The following is a 17,255-nucleotide window of genomic DNA, read 5'->3' on the forward strand; positions in this document are numbered from 1 at the left end:
CACTGAAAGAAGTGAGTTTGGGGAGGGAGAGCCCCAGGAGCCAAGGCATCTGGACTCCAGCTGTGAGTGCGGAAATAGGCTATGAAAAGCGCCAAGGAGAAGGGACTTAGAGCAGCCTCCACCTGGCCAGTAAGTTGACTGCACTCCCGGAGGCTGGGGAAAGCCTTCCTTCCATCCCCATCATTCTCTCTCCTCCGGGGCTACTCTTGCAGGAACAACTCCAGCCTCTACTTGAGGGGCAGCCCCTCTCTCCAGCAGGACTTACAGAGCCCCTGCATGGAGCTGCTGTCCTTCCTTCAGCCAGGTCACGATTATAGTGCCCAGGGGGCCAGTGCTGGCTGGGCTCAAGTCTCCACTGTGCTCAGCCACTACTTGCCTACCAGTATGGGGCCCAAGTCCACGGCCTCAGGACTGAGGGGGATGCACCATGGCTGACCAAGCAGAAACCACAGAGCTTCTGGAATCTGTCCAGAAATGCTGACATTCCCAGGCCCTGACCTTCTCCTGGACTGGAAGACTTTCCCTGAGACCTTATACCCTTTCAGGGGCCACTCCTGCCTGTGTGGCCCAGCCTTCTCCACCCAGCTCTTGAGGAGGCTGCAGGAGAGAGAGGGTGAGAAAGAGAGAGAGAGAAACAGGGTGTGGGATGGGAGAGGGGCCGCTCACGCACAAATGCAAGAGTGTGAACAAGTGCTTGGCATCTCGAGATGTGAAGATCATAGTGAAAGAAAGAGAGGTGAGCAAGAACGAGGTGGAGAGCAAGTGAAAGGCAAGAGTAAAGTGGTGAACCAGCGAGAGTGAGCGAGAGTGAGCGAGCCAGCGCGGGGCGGGGCGCCACCACCTACTTCTTCTTGTCCTTGTCCTTCCTCAGAGGCTGCTGCGAGGTGGCGTGCAGGGCCTGGGACTGCAGGGCCTCCACCGCGGCCTTCCTGCGGTTGAAGGTGTTGGTCTCCTCCTCCAGCTCCCGGCGCTTCTCCTCCACCTTGCGCTTCTCCTCCTGGTGGACCCGCTTGAGGTGCTCGAACTTCTCGTGGAGCTGGGAGCACAAGGTGGGGAGGCCGGGCTTCGCGCAGGCTGGGAAAGACCTGGGCCCCCCTGGCCTGGCTGCACTGGCCCCTCCCTGGCCACGCCACAACCCCCACGCCCAGCACATACCTCTCGCTCCTTCTCCTTCAACTCCAGCTCCGTCTCCTTCACTTTGTTGACGAACATCTGCCTCATCTCCTCCTCCTTCCTCTGCAGCTCGCTCAGGAACTCCTTCCTCTTGGCCTCATATGTCTCCTGGAGGCTGTGGAGGTGCAGAGAAAAGAGGCCAAGAGGGAGATTATGGTGGGATGGGGTGGGCAGAGCCAGAGAAGCAGTCACATGAGCACAGAGTCTGGGGTTCTGGGGTCCCGAAGGCCTCTCTCCCTGGCTTGCAAGCTCCCGGAATGGATGCCAGCATGGCAAGTCTGGCTGGGGCCATGGAGACAAGCTGTCACCTGAAGGGCTGGCTGTCACCATCACTGTCCTGGAAGCCCATCTCCTCCAGTTTGCAGCGCCGGTAGAGCTCATAGTGCCGACTGTGCGTCTGCTCACGGAGGTCCTCCATGTTCACACGGATCAGCATTTCCCGCAGCTTCACGAAGTCGCAGTGATTCTCGTTCTCCACTGAAAACAGAGAGCACGCAGGCATCAGGCAGATACACAGGCGGACAGCACAGGGAGGACAGGGCATAGGACAGTGTTTAGAGGGTAGAGGCAGACTCCCGAGGGAGCACAGATAACAAATGGTCACGGGGAAGACACAGGATAGCGGACCAAGTCCGGGCCCCCAGCTGAGGATGTGCTCTGGCCACCACACTCACCCTGCACCACTCCCCAGGGGTACTGCCGTGCTCGCACCAGCTTGTTTCCCACCTTCACCTCCTCGGTGCTGCCCACCACGGCAAAGGGTAGGTGTGCCTGGAAAGGGGCCCAAACGTGCGTGAGCCCTGAGCTGACACAGGCTAATGGACAGACCCACCCTTCATGCCCCTGGGCTCCAGAGAGGGGCTGCCCAGACCTGAACATGGCCTGGCCAGATGCTCACTTCCTGGCTTTCCAGCCCTTCGGAAAAATATCCTGGAACCTCCAAACAGGGGAGTGGGCTGAACCCCCATCCCCTTTCCTTGTGTTCCAGGGTGTTCTTGCAGCCCTTGGGCTTCCTAGGGGCCACTAGAAGCTCCCTTAAAGGACCTGTGGGCCTGACTCTCTTCCAAGTTCCCAAGCCCTGCCATCCCACCAGCTCACTCCTGCAGGTTTCAGGTCTCCTCCCTGAGTTCGTATCTTGTGAAACTTAAACCTGGGGAAGCCCCAGTACCAGCCCAATACCCAATTCCTCCCATTCCCTGTCCACAGGTTGCAGGACTGGCCAGCGCCCAGATGCCCACCCGTCCTTCCTGGAGAGCTAAGGCTGGAATGCAGGGGAACAAGAGTCGCCTGGGGCTGAGTCAGAGATCTGTACTGGCTCCAAGCCTGCTGGCCCGAGCCCTGAGGCCCTTGCCCAAAGCTCACATTCATGACCGCGTTAATCTCTGCAACAGCCTCATCGTCAGTGGGAAACTGGTAGATCTGGACCCCATTGCTGACCAGCTCGCCCATGATCTTGATCTTGAACTTGTGGAGCTCACTCTTGGAGATGGTGTCAGCTTTGGCAATGATGGGAATAATGTTCACCTGCCAGGATCAGAGACAGGGGGCAGCATGTCAGTTGCTTCCTGATAGTGGACAGCCCTGCCCAGGCCATACCTGGGCAGAGGGGCAGGAAGCCAGAGAGATAGAATTGCTCCCGAGGGAGTCCCAGCCTGAACCCAGCTAGCTGGGGCCATTCTGATGCGTGGAAACAATCAGTTGCAGTGCTTCTTATAGCCCTGACTCCCCCAACCCTCCATCCAGCCTGAAATTAGTTCCCTGGGCATACTCAGCTTTGGCCCAGAGTGCTCTGAAGGTCTTAACCGGCATGGGGCCTCACAGAAACAGCAGCAGGGGGCTGAGCTCGCCACTAAGCAAGTAAGATGACCTATTAGCAGTAGCCAAAGGAAGACCTCAGTCTCCCAGGTGAAGGTTAACCCATTCTCCACAGTGAACATTAACCCCTGAGATGGAGAGCACAGTCACATGAGAGCTGACAGGTGACTGTGGGGCTGTACGCCCTCCAGGACCTCAAGCCATTCCTGTTGTCCCATGAAGCTGCCCTCTTAATACCTCATTCCTACTCCAATTCTGGGCCTTAACACTCCCCTCTCTACTGGGCTCAGGAAGAACCCAAGGGAAAGCCACAGTAGGAAGGACAGAGTAAGTGAAAGAAGCAGAGGAACTAGGAATTGGAGAGATAAAGCGAGCAGAGAACTGGGACGCTCTGAGGAGGTGGTCAGAGGGTCAGAGGAACAGGGGTGAGGTGGGGAGGTAACTCTAGGGGGATGGGGAGAAGGCCAGGAGTTGGCAGACTGAGAATTAGAATCAATTCAGCTGGAAGGAAAAGGCTCAGGGCCAGACAAGGGACGGAGCTCTGGAGAAAGAGCCCAGAGCAGTTGGGGCCAACTGGAGCTGCAGTGACAGATGCAAGAGAAAATACAGAGAGGACCAAGCCAGGGGGCAGTCCACAGGCCCGCAACTAGCAGAGCCCCTGACGACCACAGTGGACAGTCACACTGCAGCCGCCACACTCCACCTCCGTGTAGGACCGGGGAGCCCTCAGAACCAGCTGGAGGGGGGCTAGACCTTGCTGTCCAGTTTTTTCATGGTCACGAGGTCCAGGGACTTGAGGGAGTGCCCTGTGGGTGTGATGAAGTAGAGGCAGACGTGGATCCTTGTGTCGTGATAGTCGAAGAGCGAGCGGCGGATCTTCAGCTCTTCCTGCAGGTAGTTTTCAAACTGTGCGTCAATGTAGTCGACGATGGGCCTGTAACTACAGACAGCTCTGTCACCTGGAGGCAGGCAGTGGAGACACAGGGCAGGGCCGGAGCCAAGCCGGGATGCCCACCAGCCTTCCCTCTGGAGGAACAAACAACTTCTACCCAGGGATCTCTGTCTGGGTCCAGGAGGCTGACCCTTTCTCCTGGCCCGCCAAGCAGCCCTCCTCTGGCCCTCATGGAACACGGCTTGGTTCCCCATCGGGGGAGCAGCGAGGAGGGCAGAGTGCTAGGGCAGGGTGTTAGAACCTTCGGCAATGTGGGTGGGATGGGGAAGAGACCGCCCTTCCTGCCTCTTGCCTCTCATCCTTATTGATCTGATCCCCGAAGCCCACAGCGTCCACAATAGTCAGCTTCAGCTGCACGTTGCTCTCCTGGAGGTCATAGGTCTGGGGCCGCAGGCGCACACACTCCTCATGGTGACTGGCTTCCTCTGTCTCGAAGGTCGTGTTGAAGAGCGTGTTCATCAGTGTGGACTTGCCAATGCCAGTCTCCCCTGGGAGAACAGGTTGTCAGGGGAGGGGATGTCAAAGGCTGGAACTGGGACTGTCCCTGGCTGTCAGCTAGGCCAGGTGGGGCTCAGGCACCCTGAGCCTCCATACAAGAGAGAGGAGGAGGCCTCCCACTCCATCCGTCACTGTCCTTGTCCTCAGGAACCATTCCTTCCCAGTGGCCTCAGAAATAATATGTGGACACAAGAGCCAAAAGGCTGACTTGGACATGAGACATGGGATGTGTTCGATATTTCCTCAGGGTGTAGGGAAGAGGCAGAGCCAGGCAACTGTGAGGCACCAATGGACACCTCTGCTGGCCTCAGTGGAACACAGTCACCTGCTTTCCATGCCATCCCTCCTGGGCCCAGGATGGTCATGGGGCCAGTAGGGCCAGGGTCTGAAGCCACCAGTGGTTCAGCCCACCTGTCCTGGGTGGCTCCAGGCCCATGGAGCTTTCATTGGGAGTGGGAGTTGTTCAGGAAAGGCTGCTTTCCTGGCAGATGCCAGGGCCTGGGCACCTGTGGAGGGTCTGGCAGGGCTCTTTGTGCCTCTGGGAACCTTCCAGAGCCCCCCTGCTGGGGACTGTATTTGTTCAGATGTGCACTGGAGCTCTTACCACATGATACTGTAATGGAGGGAGAGTCTGGTTTACCATAGTGTCTTTGACACAGTGGGAACAACAGTAAGTGTTTTTTGAACAAGCAAACAAATGAATCTAAACCACTGTTACAAACACTGAGTTTACAAAGTACTTTCATGCGCCTAATCCTGTTTACTCTTCATGGCAACCCTGAGTTGGGCCCTGGCTCCCACTCTGTCCTTGACCCTGGCAGAGACACCCACCAAAGCCTCGCCCTGACCAGCCCCCAGTGTCACTCTGCCTGGGGTGGGGTGGGGGGGTCCCTTGCAGCTCAGCAGGTGGTCAGGGCAGCAGTGCCCCCATCTCCCAGAAGGTCCTTGTCCATCCTTGGTCTGAGGATGCCCCCTGGTCAGGCCATGACACTCACCCACACAGAGGATGTTGAAGCTGAAGCCCTGAGTGACCGACTTGCTGACCAGCTGGTCGGGGAGGCTGTCAAAGCCCACATGGCCGCCCAGGGAGAGGCTCCGGGGCTCCGGCTCTGCGTTCTGCCGAGAGAGAACAGAGAACTCAGTGAGCCCACTGGGGAAAAGGGACCGAGTAGCGGGGAGGCCAAAGCTGAGTCAGTCACCCCCAACCTTGTCTGAACTGCCAGTATATCTCAGCCACACTGCTAAGTGCACCAGAACCCCAAACTCAGGCCAAGTTTCCACAGAAGGAGCCCACGGGCCTCAGGGCTCATGAATTCATCTGGGAAGTGGCCTTTGGCCTCTGGGTCTACTCCTCCTGGACTGACCAGGGATGCCTGGGCCTGAGGCATCTCCTGGCAGATGGTCCCAAGACCTAGGGCTGCTACCCCGAGGGCTCACCTGCCCCCCTGCCCGGGAGGCCCCAGATGGTCCCTGGGTCTCAAAGTATTTCAAAAGGCCAAGATTGGAGGGTGTATGTGTTCTTGTGGCCTCTCCCATGGAAGCAGGACTCAAGCAAAGGCAGGTCTGGCCTGAACCTCTCACACTTGCACTGTCGGGGGGCCTCCCCCATCAGGCTGGGCTTACAGCCCTCCATGGGCATCCCTTGCTCCTCACGCACCCAATTGTGAAATGCACACATGGGCCTGCCTAAGGGGCCGGTGCTCACTTGGACCCACCACTGGGTCTCCGGACCGGTCTCTGGGGCATGGTGACTCTGAGGCCTCCTCTTGCCTCAGCGGTATTTATTCTCATGAGATTCCCAGGCTCTGGCTTGCACCACCCTCCCACCCCTACCCAGTCCTAGTTGCTTAGACAGAGGATTTTGGAGGAGAATGTGGAGGCCTGCCCAGCAACGCAGGCAGCAGTCCTGAGCAAGCAGGGGCCACTAAGCTGGCCCACAGAGCTATAAAAAGAACCCACCAGGACCCAAAGCAGAGGGTCAAGGTCGAACTCCCATCTGTGTGGACGGAGGCTCTGCTTCCTTGGGAAGGGGGTGGAATACTGTCTTCCAAGGGAAGGTTCCCAGGCTCAGCCTCCCTGGGTTTGGCCCCTCCCGAGGGCAGGCCCCGGAGAGCTCTGTGTGGGGCAGAAACATGCCTCCTCCATTCCCGAGCCCCTCTGCCCTGACTGCCAGCTAGACAGAGCAAGGACAGGACAGGGCAGGGCAGGAGGTCTGGGTCTTATCCTGCCATCCAGCCCACAGCTCCAGGACCAACTGAAGACAGCCCCAGGGGCACAGATTAGGACAGTGGCAGCCTTTATGCCTATGTGGACATAGGCACAGTGGGCAGAGGGGGCTGGGGACCAGACAGCAGGGCCCTGGATCCCAGCCTCCAGCACAGGGATCTCCTGAGCATCCGCGCACCCCCTGACCTCTCTGCTGCCTCAGCCTAAACTTTCTAACCATGCTTTCCTCCCAGCTAGAGCACCTGGTACTCAAATCAGCCCTCTCTTCATTCACCGTGCCCATGTGCCCCCTCCCCCAGGCCCTCTCCCCCAGCTCTGTCACTGCAACCCGGCAACAAAGTCTCCAAGTGCATGTGTGCAGCCGAGACCCCACATGGCCCCTCTGGGAAGTTGTACTATCTCCTTGAACAAGTCAGAGTTACCTCTAAACCTGTTCTCTCCAATGATCCTCCTTGCTCTTACAGCTTCTCCCTGTCCCCTATCCCCAGGGGATTATGTCACAACCTTTCCAATAAAGTCCAGGTCCCCCCAGGGCTGCAAACATAATAAAAAAAAAAAGTCCCCAAAGGCAGCTTCCTCTCACTGGTGCCCACATCAAAACCAGTAAATGGAGCATAGGATGTGCTGAGTCAGGTCCACACCCCCTAGCATGGTGTTCCAGGCCCTTCACTGTGAGGTCTTTCTCACAGGCTCAGTTCCTGCCTGGCTGGCTACCTGTGAGTGCACTTTTCAAACTTGGACCCTTCCCTGGGCTCCAGAGATCACTCTGCCTTTTCCCTGGCACCTGCTCTGGGCTGAGCCCTAAGTACTTACATTCCAGGCTCCTCACTTGGCTGTGACCCCATTCCCTTGCACTACTAGCTGTCCTTTTCATATGCACTGTGATTCTCCAACTCCTCCATAAGCTCCTTGAAGTGGGCTGCAGGCGGGGACAGGGGAAGGTCAGGTTTCCCATTCTTCCCACCCTCCCACCACTGTGCCCAACACACAACACTACCATTTATAAATCACGGAACACTGTCTTCGACTGCCACAGCATCGGGGGCATCTGCCCACCTTACACAGAGTTTCATTATTCGGTCTCTGCTCCACCTGCTCATGGCAGCTTGAGGATCAAATGGAGGACAGAACAGCTAGTCTAGAGTTTTTTTCCTTTCAGGCAAGACTGAAAATCTCCAAAATTTAAGGCGTGCTGTGCTTGCAGAGAAGGCTATGTGTTTATTCATCCTCTTCTTCCAAGAGTGACACAATCAGGATGCAATCCAACATCCTGTAGTCTGCCGCCAAAACCCACCCAGTCAGCTGTGTCTGGAAACCACACACGCGCACAGACAGAGTACTTGCACAGAAACAGAGGCCATCCTCTTCCTGAGTTTCCCTGACTCTCTTATAGTCCCAGGCTCCAAAGGCCAAGAGCAGCACTTGGGGGTCTCACCAAAGCCCACCTACCCATGCTCAGCCAGCCCTGCTTGCCTTCACTCACATAGCTGGGCTCTCTCTGGAGAAGTGTGTGGAGTACAGGGAGATCCTTGTGCCCAAGTTGTTGCCCAGGTGCACTCTGTCACTCCAGGGGCACAGACCGGGTGCAATCGATGCCTGCTCCAGAGCCTCAGGGGCCATGGGAGCACATGCACACACATGTGCACACACAGAAGAATGGTTGCTGGTTCTCTCAGGGACAGAGTGTTGTTCCCTGGTCTCAGGAGACTGACCTGACCTCCCAGCTCTACTGAGGTGTGACTCTCACTAATGCCAACCTCCCCGATCCTATATTTGGCATCAACAACATGTGATCCAAGGTGCACTGCTTACTCCAAAGTACTCCCCAGGTGTTTCTGCTGATCTGTGTGGGGTCCTAGCTGGCAGGAGCCAGCAGCCTACAAAGCATCACAAGCACGTCTCAGCTCCCACAGCTCAGAAAGGAGCTGCAGGTCTCCCACCCGCTACCTGCAGTTTGACAGGTCAAGACCTCAGCTCCAACTCCAGGGCTAGCTCCTAAGCCAGTCAGCATTGATCCCACAATTAGTTCAGGCACAGGTAAGCGACCCAGGTTGAGCGTTTACTGACCATCTTATAACCATAAGGGGACCCAGCCTAAGACTAAAACCCACTCACAGAGGATGGCAGAGCCAATAAAATCACAGAGAAGAGAGAGCCAGTGTCTGCTCTACCTCTGGGCTTTTCCCTTTTCCCTGGCCACATCTCCCCTTTACCGCTTAAGCCAGGTGAATGGGAACTACCTATTACCTGCAACTGAAAGCTTCCTGACTGCTACAGTCTCCGAAGTGAAACTCTCTGAATGCAGCAGAACAAGGAGAAAGCCAGGAGGGCAAGGACGGGGAAGGAAAAAGCAGTGTTACCACCGCAGGAAGGAACAGCTGTCAAAGGATGACTCCCACTTTGCCAAGGACCACCTGTGCAGACTAAGCCGAGTTATTTATACAGTCTTTTCCCACCCTATGTGGCAGACACCATTATCATCCCCACTTTACAGGTAAGGAAACTGAGGTGCACAGAAGCTAGAGAACTAATCAGGGCCGAGTGGGGCTTTGGGAGCAGCCAAGCCCTTGCTCCAAACCATTCAGCTATACTGAATACTCCCCCACTCTCACAATGTTCCTAACTCACTCATTCAGCCACCCAACACATGCTTGCTGGGCACATCTGCTGCGTGCCAGGCACTGGGATGGCCGCCAATAAAAAGATGAGGACACCAGATTCTAGAGATGAGGGGCTTAGTCTAATCTCAAATGCCTATAGAAGCTAGGCAGGTAATGTGAGTGAAGGGAAGCACTCTAGTAATAACAACCACGCCTAACAGTTATCAAGCGCTTACCACGTATGACTCTAATTTAATCTTATTTAGTCCACGCATTTGCCCTATGAGGTAGGCTGTATATTATCTCCACTGTACAGAAATAGACAGTTGAGGCACCAAGAGATTAGGTAATTTTTCCAAGACCACATTGCTCAGGAGGGTGAAGCCAGGATCTGAATGGAGATGGTCTGACTGCAAAACCCACACTTCCAGCCACATCACTCTGATGCCTATTGGATGAAAGACTCGGTGCCTTGGCTGAATGTGGGGGCCTCAGGGAGTGGTAGGAACAGCGGGGAACTGCAGAGGCTGCGCTCAGTCCAAGATGGCTATGGTTTTGTGACTCCAGCCAACTGTGGAAATGCAGACCTAGTGTTGCTAGATCTTCCAATTTTTTTTTTAAAACAGAATCCAGAAATCCATATTTTTATGTGAAACCCACTAATTTTCAAAAGTTGGCAACAACTACAAATTGAGAATACCATGAGGGCCCAACACAGTATGTCTGGGGCCTGACAGTCTGCAACCCCAGGTCTGGTAGGATAGTGACCTGGAAGGAGAAAACACCAGGTCTCCACTCGTGATATGGAGACGCACAGGAGACTCCTCTGCAGGAGGAGCTTTCCTGCTGGACAACTCAACTCAGACCCTGGAGAGAGGTGGACCCAGCTGCTTCTGGCCCTTTCCACACAACCAGCTCCCAGGGGTGCAGCTCTGGGGGGCCTGAGCTGTCCTCAAAGCTCCAGGATATAGAGTCAGCAGCTCTGAGCTCTACACACACAATGGGAAACTCCACAGGGCCATTATCCCCTCTCTAATCACTAACAAGCTTTTGGCTCCTGAGCCAGGCTCCGGGATTCTATGTCATCATTTCTTTGGCACATCAAAGACAACAACCAAAATAATAACTGCTCAGGCTGACTGCGTTCCTCCATGCCCGGTCGTCCAGAACAAAGTGGAGAATGGCATTTTGTTATGCAGCCCAGTGGATAAATAGGACGTCCTTTTCCTGACCAGGAAATGCTGTCTGAGTCTTCTGGAGCAGCCCTAATTACCAGCCAAGAGGAGCTGCCCCCTTTACCAAGAAGAGAGGTGAGATTTGGGGAGAAACCATGTCTCACACTTGCCCACACAAAAACAGGCTTTTACCCTGGAGGAACTGGCAATCTGTTGAATGTCTGCACCAATAGAGGCAAGGAAGCTATGGGTGAATAAAGATCCCTTGACACCAAGCCTCCCAAACTGGGTTGGTTGTTCAGGTGGGAGCAGAGTTGATAGCCCACCATAACTATATCTGACTCTTGAATCCTAGACAAAGAGTAGCCTCCACCCCAGATCTTCCACAGAGTTCTCTCCAAGTGCCCTGGAGTTCTAACACTTTTCTCCTCTCAGGCTCCCATGCCTAGCACCTACTGTCCTGAGCACCCCGCAGGCAGACATGAAGCCTTCTCCCCAAGAGAGCTCCAGCTTCGGGGAGGCGTATTAAGTTGCTGTGCAATGGACCCAGGAATCTCTGCGCCACTGGGAGCCTTCTCCACCCATGCTCCTGGCACAAACCACCCTACCCCCGGCTCTAGCTACTCTGGACCTTAAATAGCCAGAGCAGAGGCCTCTGGCCAGAACCCGTGGTCATAGAACAACTGTCCTTGAGTCCAAGAGGAATCCTAGGAATTTTCCCAGGAAAGGCTTAGGCTCTGGTCCCAGGATTCCACAACAAGCCTCTAAGCCCAGGTCAAAGGTTACGGGAAATAACCACAGGGATGTGCATGGGAGGGAGGGGGTGGTAAGGCTGCTACCCTGGGCCAGGAGGGAAGAATAGAGGCAGGATATACCTGTCTGCAATCAAAAGGACACCTGAGAACCAAAGTGTCTATCTCTTTGGTGGCAACAAAAACCTGGGGAGAAGACATGAGCCAGGATCAGCCTTTGTGGCACTAGCACAGTAGCAAACAAGGTGATAATGGCAAGATGGCAGTTGGGCCCCAGGAGGAGGTCACTCCCTCAAGGCCATTCATCCCCCCTCCATCCTGGGAAGAGAAGGGACTTTGAGAAACTACCCCCAGAAGTCCAAGGCCACCCATGCCCTGACCCCAGTATTCCAGGCTCTCTGCGTCCCTGCCTCAATGAGAAGCACTTCCCTTCCTCTCTGCACACAAGACAGCCGCTTAGTAATTTGGGATGGTTTGTTTCACACTTCTCATGTCAGAATCAGGTTTCCAAGAAGCCAGCAGCACAGTTACTGGTCTCTGGGCCCACCACCCTGCCCCAGGCCTAGGACACAGAAACATTCCTGAGCTTTGTTGTGCCGCCTAAGAGGGAGTGGTCCATCTCACCATGGAGTGGATGGGGAGGGCACTAGGGGCCACAGAAGGTACTGGAACCCCAGGTGTTCATACTTTCCCACTTGGCTCAGGGACTGTGGTGGCAGCCCCTACTTCCCTGCAGCAGGAAAAGCCACAGTAGTCTGGACATCACTAGATGAAGGCAGCCTATGTTCCACAGTGAATGAGACCCCACCCTTGGAAAGAGGAATGTGGGCAGCAAAGGCGACCCTGCCCGCCTCTTACCCTAGGATGGATGCCGGTGCTGGGAAGGGGCAGAGAAATGCAGGGGCACCAAAGAGGGCCAGTGGAGGCTCCAGGCAGGACTGCTATACCTCTCTGTTGCATGTGCCATTCACCCCAGCACCAGGCAGAGTGTCACGCTTGCACCCAGGCCCTGCAGCCTGGTGAGTGAACCTGGGTCCATGCCCACAGCCTTCCCTGAACCTCAGGCTCCAGGTGGCCCAAGCCCAGGGGGCCCCTCGGAGAGTAGGGAGAACCTGTGATCTCAAATAGGCCCTATTCTTTCCTTCCCTGAATCTGTCCCTCCCATGTGGCCTCCAACATAGGGGCCAAGAACCATCTGGAAGCCATGTGTTCTAGGGAGAAGAATATCTAATTTGCCCTAATACCATCCAGGGCAACTGATGTTACAGCCTGGATGTCCCCTGCCCTGTCCTCCACCACCTCTTCCCAGACATGGTTCCTCACACGAGCCCTGAGGATGCAAATGGCTCCAGCGAAGAACACCCCAGCTCTATCACAAAGGCGTGTCGACCTTGGGAGGCATTCCTTCCCTCAGCATATGTGTCTCCCTTCTGCCTGCATAGCTCCACATCTAGTTTTCTGGCAAAGTTTGTGCCTTGGGGCCATGACTGGGGATCCTGAGACCCAAGCTGGCAGCACAGAGGCGGAAGACTGGAGAGGCTGCAGGGGACACACGGAGGCCAGCCAGTCCTCAGGCCCTTTGCTCTGTCATCCTGCAGCGGCTTTCTTCTGGTAGCTGGACCAGAGCCACAGAAACATTCGTGGTAGTTACTGCCCCGAATATTTACCTCCACCTAGCCCATCTTAGGACTCCAAACTCAGAGGGCTCTACCCTCTTGGTCATCTCAAGGGGGGCTCAGGGGCTGATGTTGGGTCTCAGGCCCACACGTGCCAAAGACCAGAGTCTGCATCCTTATTCACCCACAGGCTGCTGGCATCAACCAGGTGATGGACACAAAATATCCAGCACCCTCCCTGCCATCCCAAGCTTTTGACAAATGTCTGGCTCTGGGTTCCCAGCCTCCATCCATTCTCCCAAGTGGCTGGCATTGTGGTCAGTCTCCTTCTTGCCACCCTCTCTGTTCCTACTCTGGTCAGTCCCTTACTATATGCTCCCTTGGATCACCAATGCCTTCCCATCAGTCTCCCTGCTGGGATCCATTCCAATCAAGATCCTAGGCAGAACTTTCTAAGGTGAGTACCCAAAGCGTGGTATCATGCCTATGAGGGAGGCAGGGCAGGGCCAACTCCCCTCCCAGAAGAAGCAGGTGGAGCTGCAGCCTTGCAGGTGGTGCTCACATATAACCCCTCCACCCCACGAGGCACTGAGAGCTGCATAGATGTCCCTTGCTCAGCTCTTGTTTCTCCTTCAGAACAGCTCAGCAGGGAAGTTATTGGCCATTTTCAAAGAACAGGGAGATACCACTCCATGACAGCCCCACTAGGGTGAGAGGGCTGCCTCCCACATTCCTTCCCACCAGCTCTTGCTTCAAGGATGGAGTAGGCACTCTCTGGATAGCCTGCTTCTTGGGGAAGTGTCAAGATTACAGGGGTGACAACGGAAGTGACAGATGGTGCTCGGGATAAAGTGGTGAGGGAATGGGGGAGAGTGACTGGCTGGGAGGGATGCCAGGCATGAGGCTGCCGTGCCACACACCCCCTCTCCCTCAGAGCTCTACTCTCCCTGGGCGCTCAGTCCTCCCTCACCACGGAGTCTGAACCCTGCCCCATGAGATTCCAACAGAAGCAGCACAGGAGTTGGACCCTGGGTCAGAAAAAGAGTATGCTCCAGAGTCTGGGACCCATGAAGGAGGAGGGCAAAGCAAGAGTAGACAGGACTCTGGCTGCCCAAGGAGGGCAAGAGGGAACAGAAACTCCCCAAAGGGCTGTTCCAGACATGCACATCCAGGGACATCTCAACTGTAACTCCATGGCTGATCCAGGGTTGAGCAAGGCTCAGCCAGAGTGTAAAGGATGCTGAGCCTGAGGGGTTTACATCACGCCACGTGGGGAACAGGAGCCCAGCACACACTGACCTCAGAGCACCACTATGCTCATCTAAGCTCCAGGTTGGGAGAGTTCCCAAGCCCTCTGGGGCTGGTCCAACTACCGAGCTAGCCCAAGGGGCAGTGTCAACCTGCTACAGCTCAGTCAGATCATAGCCTCTTGGCCACTGCTTAACACCCAAGTCAATCCTGGGGCTGGTGCGACACCTAAACATATCTCCCAACATGCCACAGACTGCAATTAATCTTCCAGAAACTCTCTGAAGAATACCAGTATGGTTATATCCACTTCATAGCAAGATAAAGGAAGAAATGATTTTCCCAGGATGACAAGGCAGGAGAGAATGGAGTCCAGACTCCTAAATTCTGGCCAAACCCCACCCAAGGTCTCCACCCAAATTCAACCGTGTCCAAGTCTTCCCAGAAGGCTGACGGCCCAAAGTGTGAAGGGTGTGGAAGGCATCCATTCATCTGACTTAACCTGGCACAGTAACCGAGGCCCCTGAGCTCAGGTTGTACACCCTTACTTGAGTCAGTCCCCTCCTGGTGCGTTGGCCCACCATGGGGATAATACCTGAACTCCTCACAGATGTGGTTTAAGAGCAAACACAGGAATCTGGGGGCAAGAGCCTTTCCAGCTGACTGCCTGGTAGTGCAGCAGAGCCTTTCAGTTCAGCCTCTGAGGATAACCTCCGGATGTGCAGTGATGGGAGACCCTAGGGAGGGTGCTGTCTAACGGAGCAAACTCATTCTCTGCTGCCTTTTTACAGAGAGGGCCAGTCTTCACATCCACGTTGACACTAGGTAACACATATCACTTACTGTGTCTTTACCATGTGCTAGACACTGCTCTAAGCACCTCACCTGGATCCTCTCATTAAATCCTTCCAATAACCCTAAGAGGGAGGTAGTATTTTTATTCCATTATACAGATAAGAACACTGAGGGGTTAAACAACTTGCCCAAGGTCACACGGCCAACAACACATTAGGCAGTCTGATTCTGGTTACTCTACATACCATTCCCACCTGCAAGACCAACTGTTAGAATCACCTCTGGCCACAGACAGACAAGCGCCAGACATAACTTTCTGGTCAGCTGGGCACAGAAAATGCACACAGACATACAGGCAGAGATGTGCAAACATTCACAGGTCTCTTGGCCTCCAGCTAACCAGCAGGTCTGTTGGGATTCAGGCACTGGCCTCCTGGGGTGCCTGAACAAATTCCCATTTACAGTGCGGGGGTGGGGTGAACTTTGATTTGCCCAACCTCTAAATCCTGTGTTTAAACTTACTGACCTGACTTGCAGCCCCCTCTCCAATGAGAATAAATTACCCCAGTCTAAAAATTATGAAACCAGGAGTTCCTGCTTTATTTATGCATATTTCCAAAGTAGACCAAAAAATGTATTTTCAGATTAAAGAGAAAATTTACATATATAAATTCAGAACAGAGTATTTATAGCATTAATTACATAAGTCCTAGATCCCTTATTTAGTCCCAGAACCAATTCCTTATCGGTCACATATTTAGCATATCCCCCCTCCCCCCAAAATCCCTGGGCCTTTCCTCCCCCTTACCACGGACCAGGGCCATGCTGGCAGGAGGACACAGCTTCCTTCACAGCCCAACCTCCTAGACACACCCAAATCCAGCCTTAGACATCAAGGGACCTGCAAACACAATCCCCAAAAGGTCCCTCTCCCCGGGTGAATTATAAAAAGCCTTCAGGAAGTTGGCTATTGGTCGGCTCAGGCCCAGAGAGACCTCTGCAGGAATCACCAGAGACGTTAGCCCTGCAGAAGGCATACCCGGACTGGGGCCCAAACAAACATCCACTGGGCTGAATCTGGAATCTCTCTAGTTCCTGGGCAATGGCTGCTTCAGACCCGACCACTGAGGCCGGACCTGCCTGGAATCGCACCCAGGATCCAGGCGCTTGGGTAGCGGTGGAGGTTGGGGGTTAGAGCGGGAAGCAAAAGCAGGCCCAGGTCTTCAAGACCCAAGTCTGCAACTGCCCTGAGCTCATTTGAAGGACTCCCTCGGATCCCTAGGGCTTCATCCTCACCGGTTGTGCCCATCAAACAGCACCTGCGCTGCTAGGCATCTCCCCAGCACTGTAAAAAGAAACACTCAGGGAGATGGGGGTTCGGAGAATCCTGGATCCTTCTGTCCGGCCCCCGAGGCCCCAGTCTGTCCTCGCACCTAGGCGGATATTTATTTGCTCCTTTTCGCGAAAGGGGTCTGCCTCTTCTTCGCCCAAGGGGGGCGACCCCGCCAGCCGCCCGGCAAGGCGCCCCCGCCAGCAGCCCCGCGACCCCGAGATAGCGCTGCGAAGAGCCCGCCCCGGTGTCCCCCCGCCCGCCCGGCATCGAGGCCCGGCTGCGCGGTGCTGACAGCCCGGCTCGCGCCCCCGGCCAGCTGCAGGGCGGCCCCCTCCCCGCGCCCCGTGCTTCCCGCGCGCGCCGCGGCCCAGCAGGGCCCTCACCGAGAAGCGTTCCAGGTCAGTGGCCGCCATGGCGAGCTCCGCGCCGGGCGGGCGAGCCAGGACGAGCACCCGGGGGCGACGGGGACAAGCCGGCTGCGGGACGCGCTCCGCCCGGGCGGCTGCGGCTGAATGGATCCAATATGGCCACTTCCTGGAAACTCCCCTTGGCGGCGGCGGCGGCGGGAGAAGCCGCGGAGCCGCCTCCGCCCCCGCCCGCGGGACCGGCCTCCCCGCCCGTCCCGGCCACGAGCGTAGCTCGAGCCCCGCCGCTGGGACGGCCGGGGGTCTCCGCTGCGAGGCGGGAGGTGCCAGTTGCAGGGACTGCTGGGACTTGTAGTCCGCGAGTTGGGGGGGTCGGGAGGGCAGAGGCCAGGAGGGCAGTGCCCGGGGGCCCAGGGCCGGTGCCTGGGGCCTGCGGTGTGTCCCTGGGAGGCTGGAGCCCAGCCTGGGTGGGAGTGTCCCGCGCCCGCGCTCTAGGAAGCCCGTTCTGTGCGGAGGAGAGTAGGGTGCTGCGTGCGCCCTAGGGGTCTCCCCCGCCAAGCTGCCTCCTGCAAATGCACTGGGATCACCCGCCAGAGTGTCGACGGGCTACAGGAGGCCCGTCGGGTCCAGGAGAGACCGCCTCCGCCTCGTATGACTGAATCCTGGGCCCCACCTGATGCTTTGGTCGGAGTCTGGGAGGAACCCAG

General features: G+C 56.0%; 1 protein-coding gene across 8 annotated transcripts in view; it reads right to left on the bottom strand.

Moving 5' to 3' along the window:
- The window catches only part of SEPTIN8 (septin 8), a 53,836-nt gene that overhangs the window by 9,593 nt on the left and 26,988 nt on the right, over positions 1–17,255 (bottom strand). For 5 of the 8 annotated variants that reach the window (XM_032476711.1, XM_032476710.1, XM_032476715.1 and 2 more), the window contains exons 1-9: positions 16,567–16,789; positions 5,434–5,554; positions 4,233–4,428; positions 3,742–3,928; positions 2,536–2,697; positions 1,848–1,944; positions 1,482–1,650; positions 1,156–1,288; positions 846–1,036 (exon numbers count right to left, since the gene is read on the bottom strand). In XM_032476711.1, the coding sequence (XP_032332602.1) occupies positions 846–1,036; positions 1,156–1,288; positions 1,482–1,650; positions 1,848–1,944; positions 2,536–2,697; positions 3,742–3,928; positions 4,233–4,428; positions 5,434–5,554; positions 16,567–16,596 (1,286 nt within the window). In that variant the 5' untranslated portion in view covers positions 16,597–16,789. Of the gene's footprint in view, positions 1–845; positions 1,037–1,155; positions 1,289–1,481; positions 1,651–1,847; positions 1,945–2,535; positions 2,698–3,741; positions 3,929–4,232; positions 4,429–5,433; positions 5,555–16,566; positions 16,790–17,255 lie in introns of those variants that run through there. The other 3 variants (XM_032476712.1, XM_032476716.1, XM_032476713.1) reach the window with 2 other exon arrangements.

This window comes from Camelus ferus, chromosome 3, assembly GCF_009834535.1.
Source record: "Camelus ferus isolate YT-003-E chromosome 3, BCGSAC_Cfer_1.0, whole genome shotgun sequence".
Classification (NCBI taxonomy): domain Eukaryota; kingdom Metazoa; phylum Chordata; class Mammalia; order Artiodactyla; family Camelidae; genus Camelus; species Camelus ferus.